Here is a 16461-nt window from a genome sequence, read left to right as displayed (position 1 = left end):
TACCAGGGGAATACCTCATGGAAGTGGATGCAGGTATCAGGATGTTGGGTGGGTCCAGTATAGGTGATAAAATATGAGCTGATGACAATTCTGTCTATCTTTATCATCCCTGTGCCGTTTTGCTCCATCTGCTTGTTAAGTGACTGTTCAATTCGTTATGACTTTCCTCAGCGAACCGGTGACCAAACTACCACTATTTGACAATCACAATGGCATTAAGCTTTTCCTCACACTCTTCCTTGATCCTATGTCCTTCCCACTGCCAGCTAGCTACTCACAATGCCTGGTTTAACATTTCTTCTTCATTTAACCTTCCGCTTCCGGCGTGACAGGCTTTCTTTTGTAAAATGAAGGCACAAAAGGAAGTCCTACAACTGTAAAGATGCCCTGCATAGCCTGTCTATTCATCTGATCAATGGAGACACTAAATCACACCACGAAATTCTATAGCAAGTACTATTGTACAACTCAGACTATAGGAACTATTCAAGAAATATTTATTAAGATTCAAATGAGTAAGTTTTCAAAAGCAGAGTCGGAAGGTGAGCTGACCAAAAAAAAAATTAGCTTAATAGTTGATAATAGCAACAACCATTAAATTGATTCCTCTGCTTCAGTGAAAAGTTCAATATAGAATATCAATTTCCCACATATTTTTTCTTACAACTACTGGAGATGATAGTCACCTCTAATACAGTCAGAATGTGAAGGGGGAAGAAATTTGGTATGAGAACGCCTGGTTTGTAGCTCTGAGCACAAAAATTACTAATATGTGACCTTAAGCTTCTCTGGGACCGATCTTTTAAATGGTTATTATAATGACAGTATTTTTGTCGATATTATACACAATAATAGGAACAAATGCTTGTTCTAGAACAGAACTTGGGAAATGCCACTGCCTGTCACAGCATTGCCACCCACCTGGGAAGTGGTGGAGAGCCAGCCTCCCTGTGACACACAGAGACCCTAAGCAGGTACATAACAACACGGGTGGATGGACTCCTGGGATGGATGGAGGTGTAAGGTAAACTCAGTTAGACTTGGCTGTGGCAGAAACCATAGCACCTTTCCTTGGGATCTTAAAACCGTTTCCTCAAGAGAAACGGTGATGGTTGAAATGATTTTACCAAAGACTTCAGGTGTCAGTACCACAGTATACAATTTACCAGGTTTCTGGAAACTTGCAATCTGCAGATGACCATCAATCTGCATGGATTCGTCTCTGTCCACTTTGCATGGATGGCAACTGATCCAGTACCTGGGGAAGACGGAGGAGGGTAGCTCACACTAAGATCTCCTTGGGTTCTCATGTCTGAGTGGCAGTGTCCTAATCAAATTCCCTAAAACACAATCCACGATTTTGTACGATCCTCCTCTAAACCAGAAACAGGACCCCCTTAGATACTGGGGTTTACTCAAATCTCGTTTGTATTTACCGAGTGTGCACGCAGCATGGGGACTAAGCATGAGAGGTCACCGAGTCTTCCTCTACCAAGCACATAAGGAAACATAAAGAGGCAATGTGGGTTTCTGCTCCTGATATAGGACTTCAGTGAACATCTCCAAGGTGTCTATAGAATTCCAGTTGCAGTTCCAGGGACCACAGATGGCCAGAGTGTGTAGCAAGTTCAAGGGTAGTGGTCCAGCATCATGACTGAGCCCCCCTCTGCCAACCCTTTGAGACAAAACTGGGACTGGGGAAGTAGCTTAGTTGGTAGGATGCTCACCTAGAATCTCTGAAGGCCTGGGTTTGACCCCCAGCATTGCTTTGGCTGGGTGTGAAGGTATCAGGAATCTCAGTCCTTGGGAGGCAGAGGCAGAAGTTAGTCATCCTTGCTACTTAATCACTTCCAGACCAGCCAGGCTACCTAAGACGAAACATCAGCACAACAGTACCCAGCCCTGAGACACCTGCCTTTGTCACCACTGTTTGCTTCCAAGAAAACAAAAATTCTCAGGACAGGAGAAGCTGCTTGGAGTCCCTCTTACTCTCTCTACTTTGATCTGAGAGGCCAGATTTATTTATTTATTTACGTTTTTTTGAGACAGGGTTTGCTCTGTGTAGCCCTGGCTGCCCTGGAATTCACTCTGAAGACCAGGTTAGCCTTGAACTCACAGAGATCCGCCTGCCTCTGCCTCCCAAGTGCTGGGATTAAAGATGTGCACCACCACATTGACGCACATTGCCTCTCTGTTCTTGAAAATGAAATGTCTTTCTTTGCAAGGCATCTAAAACGTTCTGTGAACTTCAAATAGTTCAGCGATGAAATAATAATTGGATGCTTCTCCTCTGCCCAGGATAACCTAAAGTTATCAACTTAAATTATGTCCAGAACTGTTCTTTTTCATTTCTGTATGCACTTATATATTGCGTAATTAATAAAAATGGGAGTATTTTTCTGCTGTAAAAAATATTATTTCACCATATAGACTCTTCTTGATGTGCTTTTTCCACTCAACATACTAGTTTTTCAATAAATATTATTCCATGAATGAGCCATGGTTCATGGACTTTCTTGTTAGAGGAATTTTATATTCATCTCAGATGCCTGCTCACATATAAATATGTTTATATTACATTTATATTACATATAAATATATTTGTATGTAAAAGATATAGTATAGAAAGGTGTACTAGAACACTTGAAGCCCAGAATGTAACTGCTGATAAACACATGCTAAAATCCAGATGACAGTACATATGCAGTGGGAGGTACGTGGGTCCCCTCTGCTGTGGTCCATGTGTGTTCCTGTATTGTGAGTTAATAAGTTAGTTTCATAAGGCGGGCGGTGGTGGCGCACGCCTTTAATCCCAGCACTCGGGAGGCAGAAGCAGGCGGATCTCTGTGAGTTCGAGGCCAGCCTGGTCTACAAGAGTTATTCCAGGACAGGAACCAAAAAACAAAATTAAAAACTATGGAGAAACCCTGTCTCAAAAAAATCCAAAAAAAAAAAAATTAGTTTCAGTGGACTGGGGAGATGGCTCAGTTGCTAAAGTGTTTGTCACACAAGCATAAGGATCTGAGTTCAGATATCCAGGACCCACCTAGAAGCTAGAGTTCACTTAAAAGCTAGGTATGGTTGTGTTCCTATAGTTCCTGCACAGAGAAAACAGACCCAGGTGGATCCCTGTGGCTTACTGGACAGCCAGCCAACCAACCAGCCAGTTTAGTTGAATAGACGAGCCCAGGTTCAGTAAGAGACCCTATCTTTGCACACCTTTAATCCCAGCATTCGGGAGGCAGAGTCAGGTAGATCTCTGAGTTCAAGGTCAGCCTGGTGGTCTACAGAGTGAGTTTCACGGCAATCAGGGCTACACAGAGAAACCCTGTCTCAAAAAGCCACAAAGCCAGACAGACAGATAAACAGACAGAGAAAATCCCTATCACAAGGTGGAGAGTCCCTGAAGAAGATGCTGGCGTTCATCTCTGATATACAAATACATGTGAAAACACTCGTATGTGAACTCACACAAACACATACGGAACACATACAGAGACAAACACACATGCAGTTGGCCTCAGAAAGACAGCTTCCAGGCCAGTGTTTTGGGATCTCGGGAATAGAGGGTAACTGTGCTGCCTGTATTATGCTGTGGGCTGTTATCAGTCATTAAGTCCCCACAAGGCATCTTGACTAATATAACATCTCAGATTCAACTGTGGAAACAAAAGGCCGTGATTATTTTCTGATAGAGCAGAAAAGACTCTTCTTCAACTTCTTTGTGTACGAGGAAGGAAAGGAGGGTCTCTGGGGTTGGTGGAGTGAGAGGAAAGACAAAAATGAGAAAGAAAATGCTTGCTCCTGCTGTCTGGCTCCAGCATGTCTATCTGGGACACTTTCATAATATTATGACATTATTTGCCTTCCCTGCTTGCTCTGGGGCAGAACCACAGTGGTTCACTTCCTGCCCCAAAACGGAAGTAGGCCACTTGTGGATCTGACCTTAGAAGCTTGTAGGAGTGTCCACCTATCCCTGAGCATCTTCCAAAACGTTTGCTATACGCCACAATATGGTACCCACTGTGTGTGAGGGACCCAGGGCAGTGATGGCACAGCTGATAAAGTGTCCCTGCCCAGGATGGCCAGGAATAGCACCTTAACAGTCCCCACATGGCATGGCCACTGTACTATAACACAAAACCCAGCTCTGTGGTCCCCAAAGTGTTAGGGGGAGAAGGAAAGGGGACTTTTGTGACTTTATCTTCCTTACACGGAAAGTGCTTCACTGTGATTCTTTAGCTAGGTGCATGCACCCAGGGCATGGTGGAGCCATAGAATAACTGAGCCAGGAACTGAGTGCCAAGTGGGGCAGAAATCCAGACAATGGTGCAGGGTGGCTAGGGGCGGTGGTGGGTAGGATAGCAAGGAAGGAGTTTCAATGCCAATGAATACTAATTAGTGACATGGATATTAATGATGACAGTAATTAACAGGGGAAAGGAAGGGCTGTCATTGTCCCAGGGTGAGCAATCAATCTTGGCAGGTGATAAATAATGGCTGAGCAAGCTCGGCAGCGGAAAGATAATCCTCAGGCCCCCGGGAGAGCCTGGTGATACTGGAAGCCTTGCAGTTTCCAGGCAACCCACAGAAAAGAACTATTTTTCTTTAAGGGGAAGGGGGGGGAACAGGTTAGTGTCTCTCCCCCACCCCCAATTTGGGATTACAGTTCTTATTTGATGTCTGCTTTGTTCTGCATTTCCTAGGACAAATGCAGAACTTCTGTAATTTGGGGGAAATGAGCACGCACTCACGCGCATGCGCACATGCACTGCTGTACAAATGGACTCCCTCTCAAAGGATGTGAATGGGCCAGAGTGTTCTCACATCCAATTTCAGCTCACGGATGTGGTCCGGAAGCAACAGCAGGAGCCTTCTGAGTCTTGCTTGGAGGCTGAAGAGTGAGGAAATGGCATTGTCAATGAGGGTTGGCCCGTGGGCCAAGACCCGGAGGAGGAGCGTAGGCCCCTGGCCGTTACGCTGCACTTTCTCAACTCTTCCATAGAGCCACACAGAGACCAAATGTCCAAACTTTCCAGAGAGCAGAGGTCTTACTTCCAGTCAGGGGTCAAGTGTCTAAAAATTTTGATTCCCAAGAAAACGGTACCTCAGTAAATTCCTTTGCTGGATCTCATTCGCCTGGCTGGGAACCCAGTCAGGGACTAGATTAACAGACACACACACACACACACACACACACACACACACACAGAGAGAGAGAGAGAGAGAGAGAGAGAGAGAGAGAGAGAGAGAGAGAGACAGAGACAGAGACACAGAGACGGAGAGACAGGGAGAGAGAGGGAGAGAGAGAGGGAGAGAGAGAGGGAGAGAGAGACAGAGAGAGAGGCAGAGAGAGAGACAGAGAGACACCAAGGCTTCAGACCCATTCTTGACTCAGTTCTGGAAATGTTGCTCCTTTCAAGCCTATTTTCCATCAAACATTCCACAAGAGACGATGAAGCCCTGTTTAGAGGTCTGTACCAGCGACTGTGGGCTTGATCAGATGTTTTGACTCTTGGAGATAACTGGGCTCTTGTCCTTCCATTACATAACTTGAGGCTTGGGTCCTGAAACCCTGACTAGGGAGGCAAAGGAATGAAAAGGGGACAGATACATGAACACAAGTGCAGAAAAGCTGGGCCAGGTGGGGTGTGCACTCTGATGGGGCCACACTGTCTACCCTGGCAACCCACACCCTCTGTGTGTTTGTTGTGTATAGCACAGGGAGTAGGGATGGCTAAGCTTGGTAGGAGGTTCTGTGGGGTGATGTCTCAGGCTATAGCACCTAGAAGGAAGAAAGTTGCTAGCTCCTGTGCACACTGATCAATTGTTTGCACTTGAACTACCCCTCCCCCAACCAAGGAAGGTTTTGCTATGCTTCTGAACCCCACCAGGGAGGAGGCTTTGCCAGATTCGCAGGGTTGCGACACTAGGGTCCTTGAGATACCTATGCCCATGTCAACAATACGTATTCACTCAGGCCCTCCTCACTTCATTCTCTGGGGGATTCCTCCACTCCCTACACATTCCCATGTGAGCTATGCTGCTCTTGGAACCTGGGTTCTAGTTGCTCTTTGTTATTGTTGTTTTTTTTCGATTCAGGGGTTTCTCTGTAGCTTTGGAGCCTGTTCTGGAACTAGCTGTTGTAGACTAGGCTGGCCTTAAACTCACAGAGATCAGCCTGCCTCTGCCTCCCGAGTGCTGGGATTAAAGGCGTGCACCACCACTGCCCACCCATCTTTTTAAAGGCAGACAGTAAAAGAGAGTTTGTTCAGAAGGCTTTGGCCAATGGTGAGGCACTCCAGGCTAAGCTATGGAATGGCTCCAGGTATGTCACACTGGGAATGGTGACACTGGTGGCTTATGGAAGGACTGCCCAAAGTCTGAAGGGATGGGGTCAGGGAGATGAGATCTGGGTTCAGGTTCACTTTTCTGTCATCAGGAGATAAAACTAAAACCAGCAGGAAGAAGTAAGGGTTGGTCAAATTTCTGTTCAAGTGTGACTTACCTGAAACATTCTGGCTAGAAGAAACTGGGTTTATTCTGCACACAGGTAAGACCTCTCACGAGGGATCTAAATAGTCATTAAATTTTCATGGTGGGATTCATGGCCCCTTCCATATTGTGTCTCTGCTCCACTCAGTTTCCCAGGTAAATAAGGGAAGGAAGTGTCTGTGGAGGAGGAGGAGGCTTTCACAGGCCGGTGCAGGTCATTCTACCCACATATGGTTAGCACTGTTCAGTCTACAGCCAACTTTGGGAAAGCCTGGAAATTTAAGGCGAGCTGAGGCCAAAGGAAAAAGAAGGAACTGTCAGCGATGACCCAGATGTAGTCTACAGCCTCAGAGGTCTGTTGGTTCAGAATGGACTCATGCCAGAAAAGAACAAGTTTCTTTTTTTTTCTTTTTTTAAAAATTTATTTATTAAGCAGCCGCACAGGTGGCTCAGAGGCTAAGAGCGCCGACCGCTGTTCCCGAGGTCCCGGGTTCGAGCACAGCTTGCTCTATGTAAATTATTGGAAAAAAATTATTTATTATATATACAGTGCCCACATGCCAGAAGAGGGCACCAGATCTCATTACAGATGGTTGTGAGCCATATGCAGTTCCTGGGAATTGAACTCAGGACTTCTGAAATAGCAGCCAGTGCTCTCAACCTCTGAGCCATCTCTCCAGCCCAAGAACAAGTTTCTAAGAACCTCTGAGGTCACCTGAGTTGATTAGCACTGTCAGGAAGGGCATGGTGCTGGAAAAGAAATATTCTGAGAACAGGCAGGCTAAGGCTGCCCTGGCCTGCCTTGGGGAAGCCATTGAAATCTGTGTCCTCAGGAAGTTCCTGGCAGATGCTCCCGGAAATTCCATTGTAACTGAAGCGTCAGAAGTGGGTTTGGTTTTTGGTTTGTTTATTTGGTTGGTTGGTTTTTTTGTTTTGGTTTTGATGGTGGCATTGTTTTTTGTTTTGTTTTTATTCTCATGAGAGAATTGAGCTATAGGCTAGGAGTGCGGCTTGACTGGTACAGGGCTTGCCTAGTATGCATGGAGTCGCGCGTTTGATGCCCTGCACTGAATAACCAGGCGTGGCGGTACAGGACTGGGCCCTCAGCATCCTCAGCTATATAGAAAATTCGAGGCCAGCCTGGGATGCACAAAAGCCTGTCTCCATTAAAGAACGAGGCAACTACTAAATCCTAACTGTGGCCATGTCCTGGTGGATGGGAAGGGCTGGTTAGCATGGGGAATGGCTGTATTACCCAGCTCCCAAGCTGTGTGCTGCTGGGCTTAGGACTCCGGTAAAGATGCCTCTCCTGCTACCCATGAGATCTTCGACTGAAATGGCTTTGTCATTGCAGGTACGGACGTTGTGCAGTGGCTTATGAAGAACCTTTCCATTGAGGACCCAGGTACTTGACCCCTGACCTTGCCTTTGCCTCCCCTGGTCTTGGCACGCATGCCATAGGCCACTTCCCCAGCGGGCCTATACAGTCTTGAAAAGAAGGCTTATCGCCGTGGATTCCAGGATGCGGGATCATTGTATTTGCAGATAGAAGTCATTTATTTTCTCCACTGAATGTCTATCATCACGTGGAAATCACCCTTTGAGGAAATGAGCCGCTATTGAGAACGCCAAAGAGCTCCCCACAATAGCATGCGAAACGAGATGAATTCTCGTTAGCCGCAGCAATTAAAGATAAGTTGTAGCCCTGTCACAGAACAGCCTTCTAGAAGCAGCTCTTAAAATTAGATTGCCTGATCCACAATTAAGATGTTTAATTATTTGCTAAAATGCCTTCTGTTTCCTGCTTCTGCGAGAAGTGAAGAAGCGATTTTCCCCCCTACTCTAATTGTGTATTTCAATTAGGCAAAGTCTACCAGAAAAAAAAAAAAAACAGCAAAACCTTGACCAACGAAGGCAGTTTCCACAGCTGTCCCTCCACCAGGAAATAAGCAGGACAATGTGTTTTCACCATCTCATTGGGAAACGGGGGAGGGCACTCCTGAAAAAAAAAGAGAAACTTCTAGACAGCTTAAGTTGATTTTTATCAGTGTGCTGTGAGTTTATCATTGGGTTGTTTATTTTCACCCTTAGCATGTAGCACACATTCATCTGTCTGGCTTAACTGGTGTTATTAATACTCAAGGATCATAGTTATAAATACCCGTAACAGATCTACTGTGGGGTTCACATTAGTGCTGAGCGATCCCAGGACCTTGTTCCTACTGGGCAAGCTTTCTACCACTGAGCTGCATAAACCCAGCCCTCTGCTCTGATGTTCCTAATGGTCACCCTTAGGGGATAAAGATACCACAAGTTAAGTGGCCCCTGACCACATGCTTTCTGAGAATTTGTATCAAGTGTACCTACTAGATGCTGGGTTTATGATTGTAATTATTTGCTGGAATCAGTAAGCCAGCTCAGGCTTGCATTTTAACCTGGCATTGCCAATCTGCAGCTGAGTGTACAGCAATACAGTTTCAGATAATTCAGTTCAGTGACGTTGTTGGAAACAGGAGCCCCTGCAGAGCAGGTGATTTTGGGAAGTGACCCTGGCCTTTTTCAGGTCCTGGATCAATGGCCACTCTGCCAGCTAACAAAACTTCTTAATTTGAGTGAAGTTCTTAGTTCACAAGAAAAAGCACCTATGCTTCTTTTTTTCTTGTGAGCTAAGAATTTCCCTTGAAGGCCAGGGCTCCAAGTCTTGGTGTTTCCATTAGAAAACCTGGACTTCTGATTGCCTGTGTGACCAGCGGTTGGGTGACATTCATCTGAAGTCACTGCTTCCTTTTGGCCATGCTAACTTAAAGTCATTTCTCATGGTAGAATTAGCTAAGAGCGCTTCCTAGCCGTTCTAAAGTACCCATCGAATTCATTATTCTCATTATTACTAATGTTCTGAGAACTATAACCCAGCTAATGTAAATGAGACTCCTGCGGCGTGAAAAACTCCTGTGGCAGGTCCAGACTGGTGGAGGTCACATCTATGAAGGTCTCCCCTTCTCTGATACCTTGAGGGGGACAGCAAGATGTTGGGATGGGTTTGGGCTTCTGAGAATTAGCCTGGAAGGAGAAGCTAAAACAATTTGCCAGAAGACAGAGCCATGAACCACAGCCTGGGAAGCCAGCAAGTTCAATGGAAGTCCAGTGTCGGTCCCCCTGTCTTTTCTCTGTTCCCTCTTGGCGAAGTAAAAGCTTTTCTAAGGAAGAGTTTAGCTCCAGCGCCAGCAGTGCAGCATTGCCTGCTTTCGGGATCTTCCTCTTCCACCTTGCACGGGGAAGGGCAAATGATCAAGCTTTCCTTCTCGCTGGACCTGGCATCCTGTCTGTTGTTTGTGTTAGGGTTTTAGTTGGCCGGTTGGGTGGTTGGTTGGTTGGTTGCCTAGTTGGTTTCCCTATGTAGCCCAAACTGGCCTTGATTGCTCAGTTCACCAGCCTTAGCCTCCTGGGTGCAGGGCTTGTAAACCAGTGCCATCACACCTGGCTCCTGGTTCTTAAAACATACAGTTAGACTTCCGTGTATTCAGAGCTTTATCCTCAAAGTCAACTAACATTGGATTGAAAATATTTGATACAAAAATATGTCTGTGCTCAACATATAGAGGTTTGTTATTCCCTAAGCATGGCAGTATAACAGCCATTTGCATAGCGTTCAGACTGTGTGAGGCATCAAAGTAACCTAGCTTGAAGCTTGCAGGAGGGTGTGTGCAGGTTATACACGAAGTCATTTGATATCAAGACTTGGAACACCCAAATATTTTGATCTTCATGGGGACCCTGAAACAAATTCTACGTGGATATATAGGGACAGACCTATAGAATTGTAAATGCAAACCGGTCATCAGAAAACAGGTAAAATAAAACATCATCTATTTCGAGTCCACCCACTTTGGATACTACTTCCAAGGGGACTTGGTGATTCTTAGGAAGCAAAGCACTTAGGTTGTAATCAGTGTTGTGAAGCTCGCAGGTACAGATAAGACAAATGACTTTAAAAGGCACCGTTTATAAAACTGGACATAGGAGAATCTAGGACCCACCCTCCCCTTTCTGTATGGGCTTCTCTCAGGAGAAGGTAAAATCTTAACTACTAATGGAAGCCTGTGTATGGCTGGGGCTGAGAGAAGGAGGCAGCATGTTGATTCTGGCAGAAATATTCATGTTTCTGTGACACCGCCCACCCCGTCATCCTCGCTGTAATCTCCTGGGACAGGGAGGTCTTGCCCTAGTCCATCACAGGAGATGCACTCTTCTCATGGGAGGAACAGCTGTGTCATAAGGAGATTCTAAAGCCTCTGGACCACGAAACAGTACCCTCAGTGCCGAGGATCAGAGACATGAGAACTATGTAGGTTCTCAGGGCTGCCATCTCTGCCTGAGTCCCCGCTAAGGACTGTGTGACATGCCTTGCTGCTTTAGGTCCTGCTTGGTCTATGCCATGCTGTGGCTCTGACTTTATTTGGGAAGACTGCGGGGAATGGGTGGTTAGGTGTTGTTAAGTTCTCAGAGGAGGCCAGATGCGCAATGGTTCTTCTCGCAGGTCAGCATCCTCCCGTTGCTACCATCATCAGCAGGGGAAGAGATCCTCAGTACCATCATCTAGAGGGATGGCATGTGACCTCGGGTCAGGTTCTGCTCTCCCAGTGCTTATTTTAGCTGAATGACCTGCTTCCTCCTCTTCTCTCCTTCCAGTTGAAGCAATACACCTGGGAAGCCTTATTGCTGCCCAGGGCTACATCTTCCCAATCTCAGACCACGTTCTCACCATGAAAGACGATGGCACCTTTTACCGTTTCCAGGTAGGCCTGCTGGCTCCTCCTGAAGAACCCTTCTGCTCATCACCATGTGACCTCACTCTAGAACCATCTAGAACAACTAGGCATATTTAAAAGACCAAATGTCCCCCTAAAGTACTGGGAAAACTAAGAGATGTGTTAACTTAGCCAGTGGGTGGCCCACTTAAAGAACAGTAAAAGGCCCTCACTGGAAGCCTATGGTATTTGGGGACACTGTCTAAGCCCCTTGGGGGTGTTGTCAAAAAATGCCCTGCATATCTTATACACATATTTTCACAGTTCTGGGGGATGGGAAGTGTCTGGTGGGGGAGTACTCTCTTTTTCATAGATGGAACTTTCTAGTTGTTCCTCATGTGGTGGACGTAATGAGGCATCTCCCTCAAGCCTGTTAAAAATAAGGACATTAATTTCACTTATGAGGCCTCCATCTCCACGTCCCCATCACCTTCCAAAGACCCCATCTCTCATCTTTAACAAAAAGGCTTATTTTTATTTCATATGTATTTATATTTTGTCTGGATATATGTATATGTACCATGTACATATCTAGGGCCAACAGAGGACATAGTGGGTGTCAGATGGCCTCGAACTAGAGTTACAGATGGTTCTGAGTCACCACGCAGGTGCTGGGAATTGAACCCAGCTCTTTTGTAAGAACAGTAAATGTTCTTAACCCCTGAGTCACCTCTCCAATCCCAAGACTCCATCTCTCCAGAGCACCCCCTAGAAGACTGGAGTTTAGATGAGAACAGATATTTTCCATAATTTCTTCTGGAAAAAAAAGCTGTTACAGAAGTGGATATCATCCATCTTACAATGGGGGTCTTTGGGGACACTGTCTTAGCTCAGAGAATGAACATGGCTCTTAGTGATCCTAGAAAGCTGAGTCCGAATGAGCCTAAAAGTACCATACTTGATTCGTATCATGCTGGAGTGCGTTCTCACGCCCTCACTTACTCTCCTCATCCACTGTCGGCCCTTCTCCCAGACTCTGCCTTAGAGGGAGCAGAGACAGAGTTGGGGGCTGTGTCAAAGCCCAAGCCAAAAGCTTGGGGAACATAGTTCTGCCGAGGTGTTAAAGAAGAATCTGTGCCATCCTGTGCCAGGGGTGTCCACCCACAGCTTACATTTCTCAGTTTTACAACTGCGTGCCTCTGGTCCTGATGCCGTGTGCTCTGTTGCAGGCTCCTTACTTCTGGCCTTCCAACTGCTGGGAACCTGAAAACACTGACTACGGTGAGAAGAGATGATGTGCCCACACTTCCTGTCACTCCCGGGAGTACCTATGTACTTCCTGTCACTTCTGGGAGTACCAAAGACAAATGCTCAGCACCTGGTGACCATGGTGCCAGGGAAAGGGGCTCTTGACCCTGCTAATTCCTTGTTGCCTGTATCAGGTTCCCTGTTGTACACAGTGAACAAAGACACAGCGCACTGAGCGGTGCAGTCCTCCCAAGAGCAGGGACAAAGGGAACAGGTTTTATGGGAACACTGTGTGAGGGGGCTTTTATTGCGCCTTTTAAGGACATAACGTCAGGGAGGGCAGCATCAAGGAGCTGCCTTCCCCTGGCTTTTTCTATTTTTACATACTTGTAAAAGTTTACTAAGAACTCATTGGTGATTTTGATAGTTGGAAGTTAAGGGGGGACAGAGAGGGATGGACAGTTGTCATCTTGGACTAGGGAAGTAGTTAAGGTGAAAGTTTACCTCTATACAGACAGAGCACAGATAGACCTGTGCCACACTCTCAAAGAGACTACCTAATATTCTCCATGAGCCAGTTCTTTGAAGAAATTATATGGTCCTCAACTTAAGGTAAAGAACTTGAGACCCAGAAAGTCCATATCCTCATGGGATCACATTAGTCTGAATTCCCAGTTGATAGTGAGACCCAAGAAGGCCAGGGCTAGTCTGTTCTGGGTGTTCACGGCACCCCCAGGGTGGGATCTGTGGCATAGGGCATGTGTGGTGTTCGTACATCTTTACTTCCAGAACCTTTGGGGGATTTTGCTGTTGCTTAAGATCTTTTTATTTGTCTCATTTGGGTTGAGGTGGGTTCTCTTGCAGCACTGGAATCAAGCCCAGTCTTAAGTGTGCTAAGCTACACGTCAGTCTGCTTCTGGTTCCTTTTCACAGTTTGTCACACAACATTCTAAAGTTATTTACTTTTATTTATATGTATGTGCCATCTTGCCTGTCTGAATATATGTATATATACAAACACACACGTGCAACACACACACACACACCACATGTGTGCAGTACAGCCAGAGGCCAGAAGGGGGCATCAGATCCCCTGAAGCTGGAGTTGAGCCACTGGATATGGGTGCTGAAAGCCCATCTGTGGGCTTCAGGGAGAAGAAAGTGCTCGTAACTCTTGAGCCACCTCTCCAGTTCCTGGTTCTGGTTCTTCACTGAAGGTGACCAGTAGACACTCCCTGGAAACAGAGTTTAAACTCAGAGCTAAGTGACTCCAGCCCGTCCCTCTTCCCGCTCCTGTGTGTGTCCTGTCTGGAGTCCATGCCAACAGCACCACCCCTCTGCCTGGCATTCTTGCAGACACTGGTGCAGTCTAGGACCAAGGCACTCGGGGAGCCCAAGAACTTCCCCTGCAAGGACTGGCTGGTGGGGACCCCTGTCTGGGAGGGCTGACTGCAGGGCCAGCTGCTGTCCTGAAAGACTGCTAAGGGTGGCCGGTCTCCTCATTTGAATAACTACAGTTCATTTCCACCCACTCTGTGCCCTTCAGGCGGGGGTGGGGGGTGGGAGGTGGGAGGGATGGGGGTGTAACCAGACCAGACACCTAGATCAAAATAAGAGTAAAATATATTCAGCTACCTTACACTGAGTGCAGTGGGACAGAATTTTTTCTCTACAGCGCTCCATTTCCGAATATTAGTGGGCTGCGGCAGGAGAGACAGAAGCAACAGGTGAAATCAGGATCACCCTTCTACATAATTGTTTTGCATCCCTGTGCCTCCGTCTATGACAGAGTCTCAGGTTGGAAAATCAGGGTGTGGAATATAAAAAGAAAGGAACCCCTGAGATAGTTTAGTCAGAAAGTCAGCTTCCCAGGAGAGACTTAGGCAAAGAGAACCCACAGAATCAACTGTCCCTCTGCCTGTGTGATCTTGGCAAGTTCCCTCACCCCTCGCTGCCTTAGAAACTCATCTTAAAGTCAGAGCAACACCACTGCTTTGTTTCCCGGTTCTGCTTTGCTGGGATTCGGTGAATGAGATTAAAAAAAAAAAAAAAAGGTTTGCTGTGTGGCAGAGTAAGGAGTCACCCCTGTCCTGGGGGATGTTGTCCCTGGGAAGGTGGTGGCTGATGCTGGTATTGCTACAATGATGCAGAATTGTTGCTAGGTGATTGTCCTCTCCCCAGAAGGAGGTGAGACTGAAACTGAGAATTCAGGAGAAGAATGAAGTAGGTTGACCAAGGACCAGAACTTTTATTCATTCAACAAGCATCGGCTAATGGTAAACTCTGCGTTAGTTCTGTCACTGATCTGACAAGCATAGTCTCGCTGACCTAGCAGGAAAGGGGGCGTGATGACAGAAGGAGGGTGGGTGAAGATGTTGAGCAGGTTGGGAGGGAGGGACATTGCTGTTTTTCTCAGGGCTAGGGCAAAATGCCCAGCCAGAGGGACTTAAGGACTTAAGGGTTTGCTGGGTCGCGGTGGTGGGAAAGCATGGCTGCAGGAGGGTGTGGCAGTCGGTCACATTGCGTCTGCCATCAGGAGGCAGAGAACACTAAATCCTGGTGCTTAGCTCGCCATCTCCTTTGCGGTTAGAACAGAAACCCAGTCCATGCCATGGTGCTATCCACATGAAGGGCGGATATACCCTCCACGGTCAGACCTTCCCAGAAACACCCTCACAGACATGCCCAGGAATTCATCTCCTAGGTGACTCTAAATCCCAGCAAGATAACAATCAAGATGCACGCAGTCCCAGACAGGTTATGTACTAAAAGCCCCAGCTAAGGTTCAGCTGACTTGGTCATCTCTGGGAGCCCTTCTGGATGCCCAGCAGTGAGGGAGGACTTGTGGAAGTCCCTTCATTTGCCAAACGGGGATCCTAACCAAACCTACCTGGTAATTATAGTGAGGACTATGTAGAGTTCACGTTTGTGAGGTCCCTGATAGTCAGTAAGCTCAGCATATATGGGTACTGTTGTCATGTGACTCAATGTGAATAGATCGTGTTTTATGATCATTGAAATAGACCAGTTCCAGATAGTTTTTTTTAAATTTGTTTCATTTATTGTGTGTGAGAGAGACAGTGCACACACACACACACACACACACACATAGACATGGATGTGGGCACGGACACACACAGAGACAACTTTCAGGAGTCAGTTCTCTCCTTTTGCCCCAGTCATCTTGTGTGATTCAGTTCCTTGTATCTTAACAGGACACGAGTCTGTTCCCTATTTGGTGGGTTAGAGACAATGTGTTCTTGTTAGGGTGACACACTGGAGTGAGTACATCCAAGTGAAGCCACAGTGAAGTCTGGAGGTAGAGATAACTAATTATTAGTATAAATAAAAAATAAATGATAGACGGACTGACAGACAGATAAACAGGACAGGCCAGCATGGAGGCTTCACATTCACCCGGAGGTCCTCTTGCAGGACCGGCTATCACCACTAGAGGTCACTGGAGCCAGTAAAAGGAAAAGGCTGCCTACTTGTACAGACAAGCCTGTAAGCGCCAAGAGCACCAGTTCCCTGTGGGGAACAGGTCACCACATACTAGCCACAGAGAACAGGTTGGAAGTTCAAGCCCGTGGGCTCATGGTCAGCAGCTACAGCACCAGCCTTTGCTCCTTGTTCAGTACTCTACAACCTGTATGGCCATTCTGGCCCAGGTAGAAATTTCTTGGGATGAGTCTACCTGCATAAAACCTATAATCAAATCTGTGCTAACCCCTCCCTGTTCTGTTCACTTTGTGGGGGGTGAGAGGTGTCTGCATAGGAGTGTGGGTGCAGGGGGACAGCCACTTGTATGCATGTGGAAGCCAGAGTAGGACATCAGGTAGACCTTCCTGTCACTCTCTAGTTCACGTTTTGGCCAGCGTCTATCACCAGTTCCAGAGCTAGAGTGTTGACCAGTGAGCGCAGTAAACTCCTGGCTCTGCTCCTCGCTTCCCTGCAGTCATGGGCATAT

General features: G+C 46.7%; 1 protein-coding gene across 5 annotated transcripts in view; it reads left to right on the top strand.

The window, feature by feature from the left end:
• Nucleotides 1-16461, top strand: part of Rgs6 (regulator of G protein signaling 6) — a 513656-nt gene that overhangs the window by 401032 nt on the left and 96163 nt on the right. For all 5 annotated transcript variants that reach the window (XM_041658039.1, XM_041658042.1, XM_041658043.1 and 2 more), the window contains exons 4-6: nucleotides 7850-7900; nucleotides 11185-11291; nucleotides 12473-12524. In XM_041658039.1, the coding sequence (XP_041513973.1) occupies nucleotides 7850-7900; nucleotides 11185-11291; nucleotides 12473-12524 (210 nt within the window). The remainder of the gene's footprint in view (nucleotides 1-7849; nucleotides 7901-11184; nucleotides 11292-12472; nucleotides 12525-16461) is intronic.

This window comes from Microtus oregoni, unplaced genomic scaffold (genome assembly GCF_018167655.1).
Source record: "Microtus oregoni isolate MIOR12 unplaced genomic scaffold, Mior012 000009F_ref0000495, whole genome shotgun sequence".
In the NCBI taxonomy this organism is placed as follows: domain Eukaryota; kingdom Metazoa; phylum Chordata; class Mammalia; order Rodentia; family Cricetidae; genus Microtus; species Microtus oregoni.
This window is presented reverse-complemented; position numbering and strand designations above follow the sequence as displayed.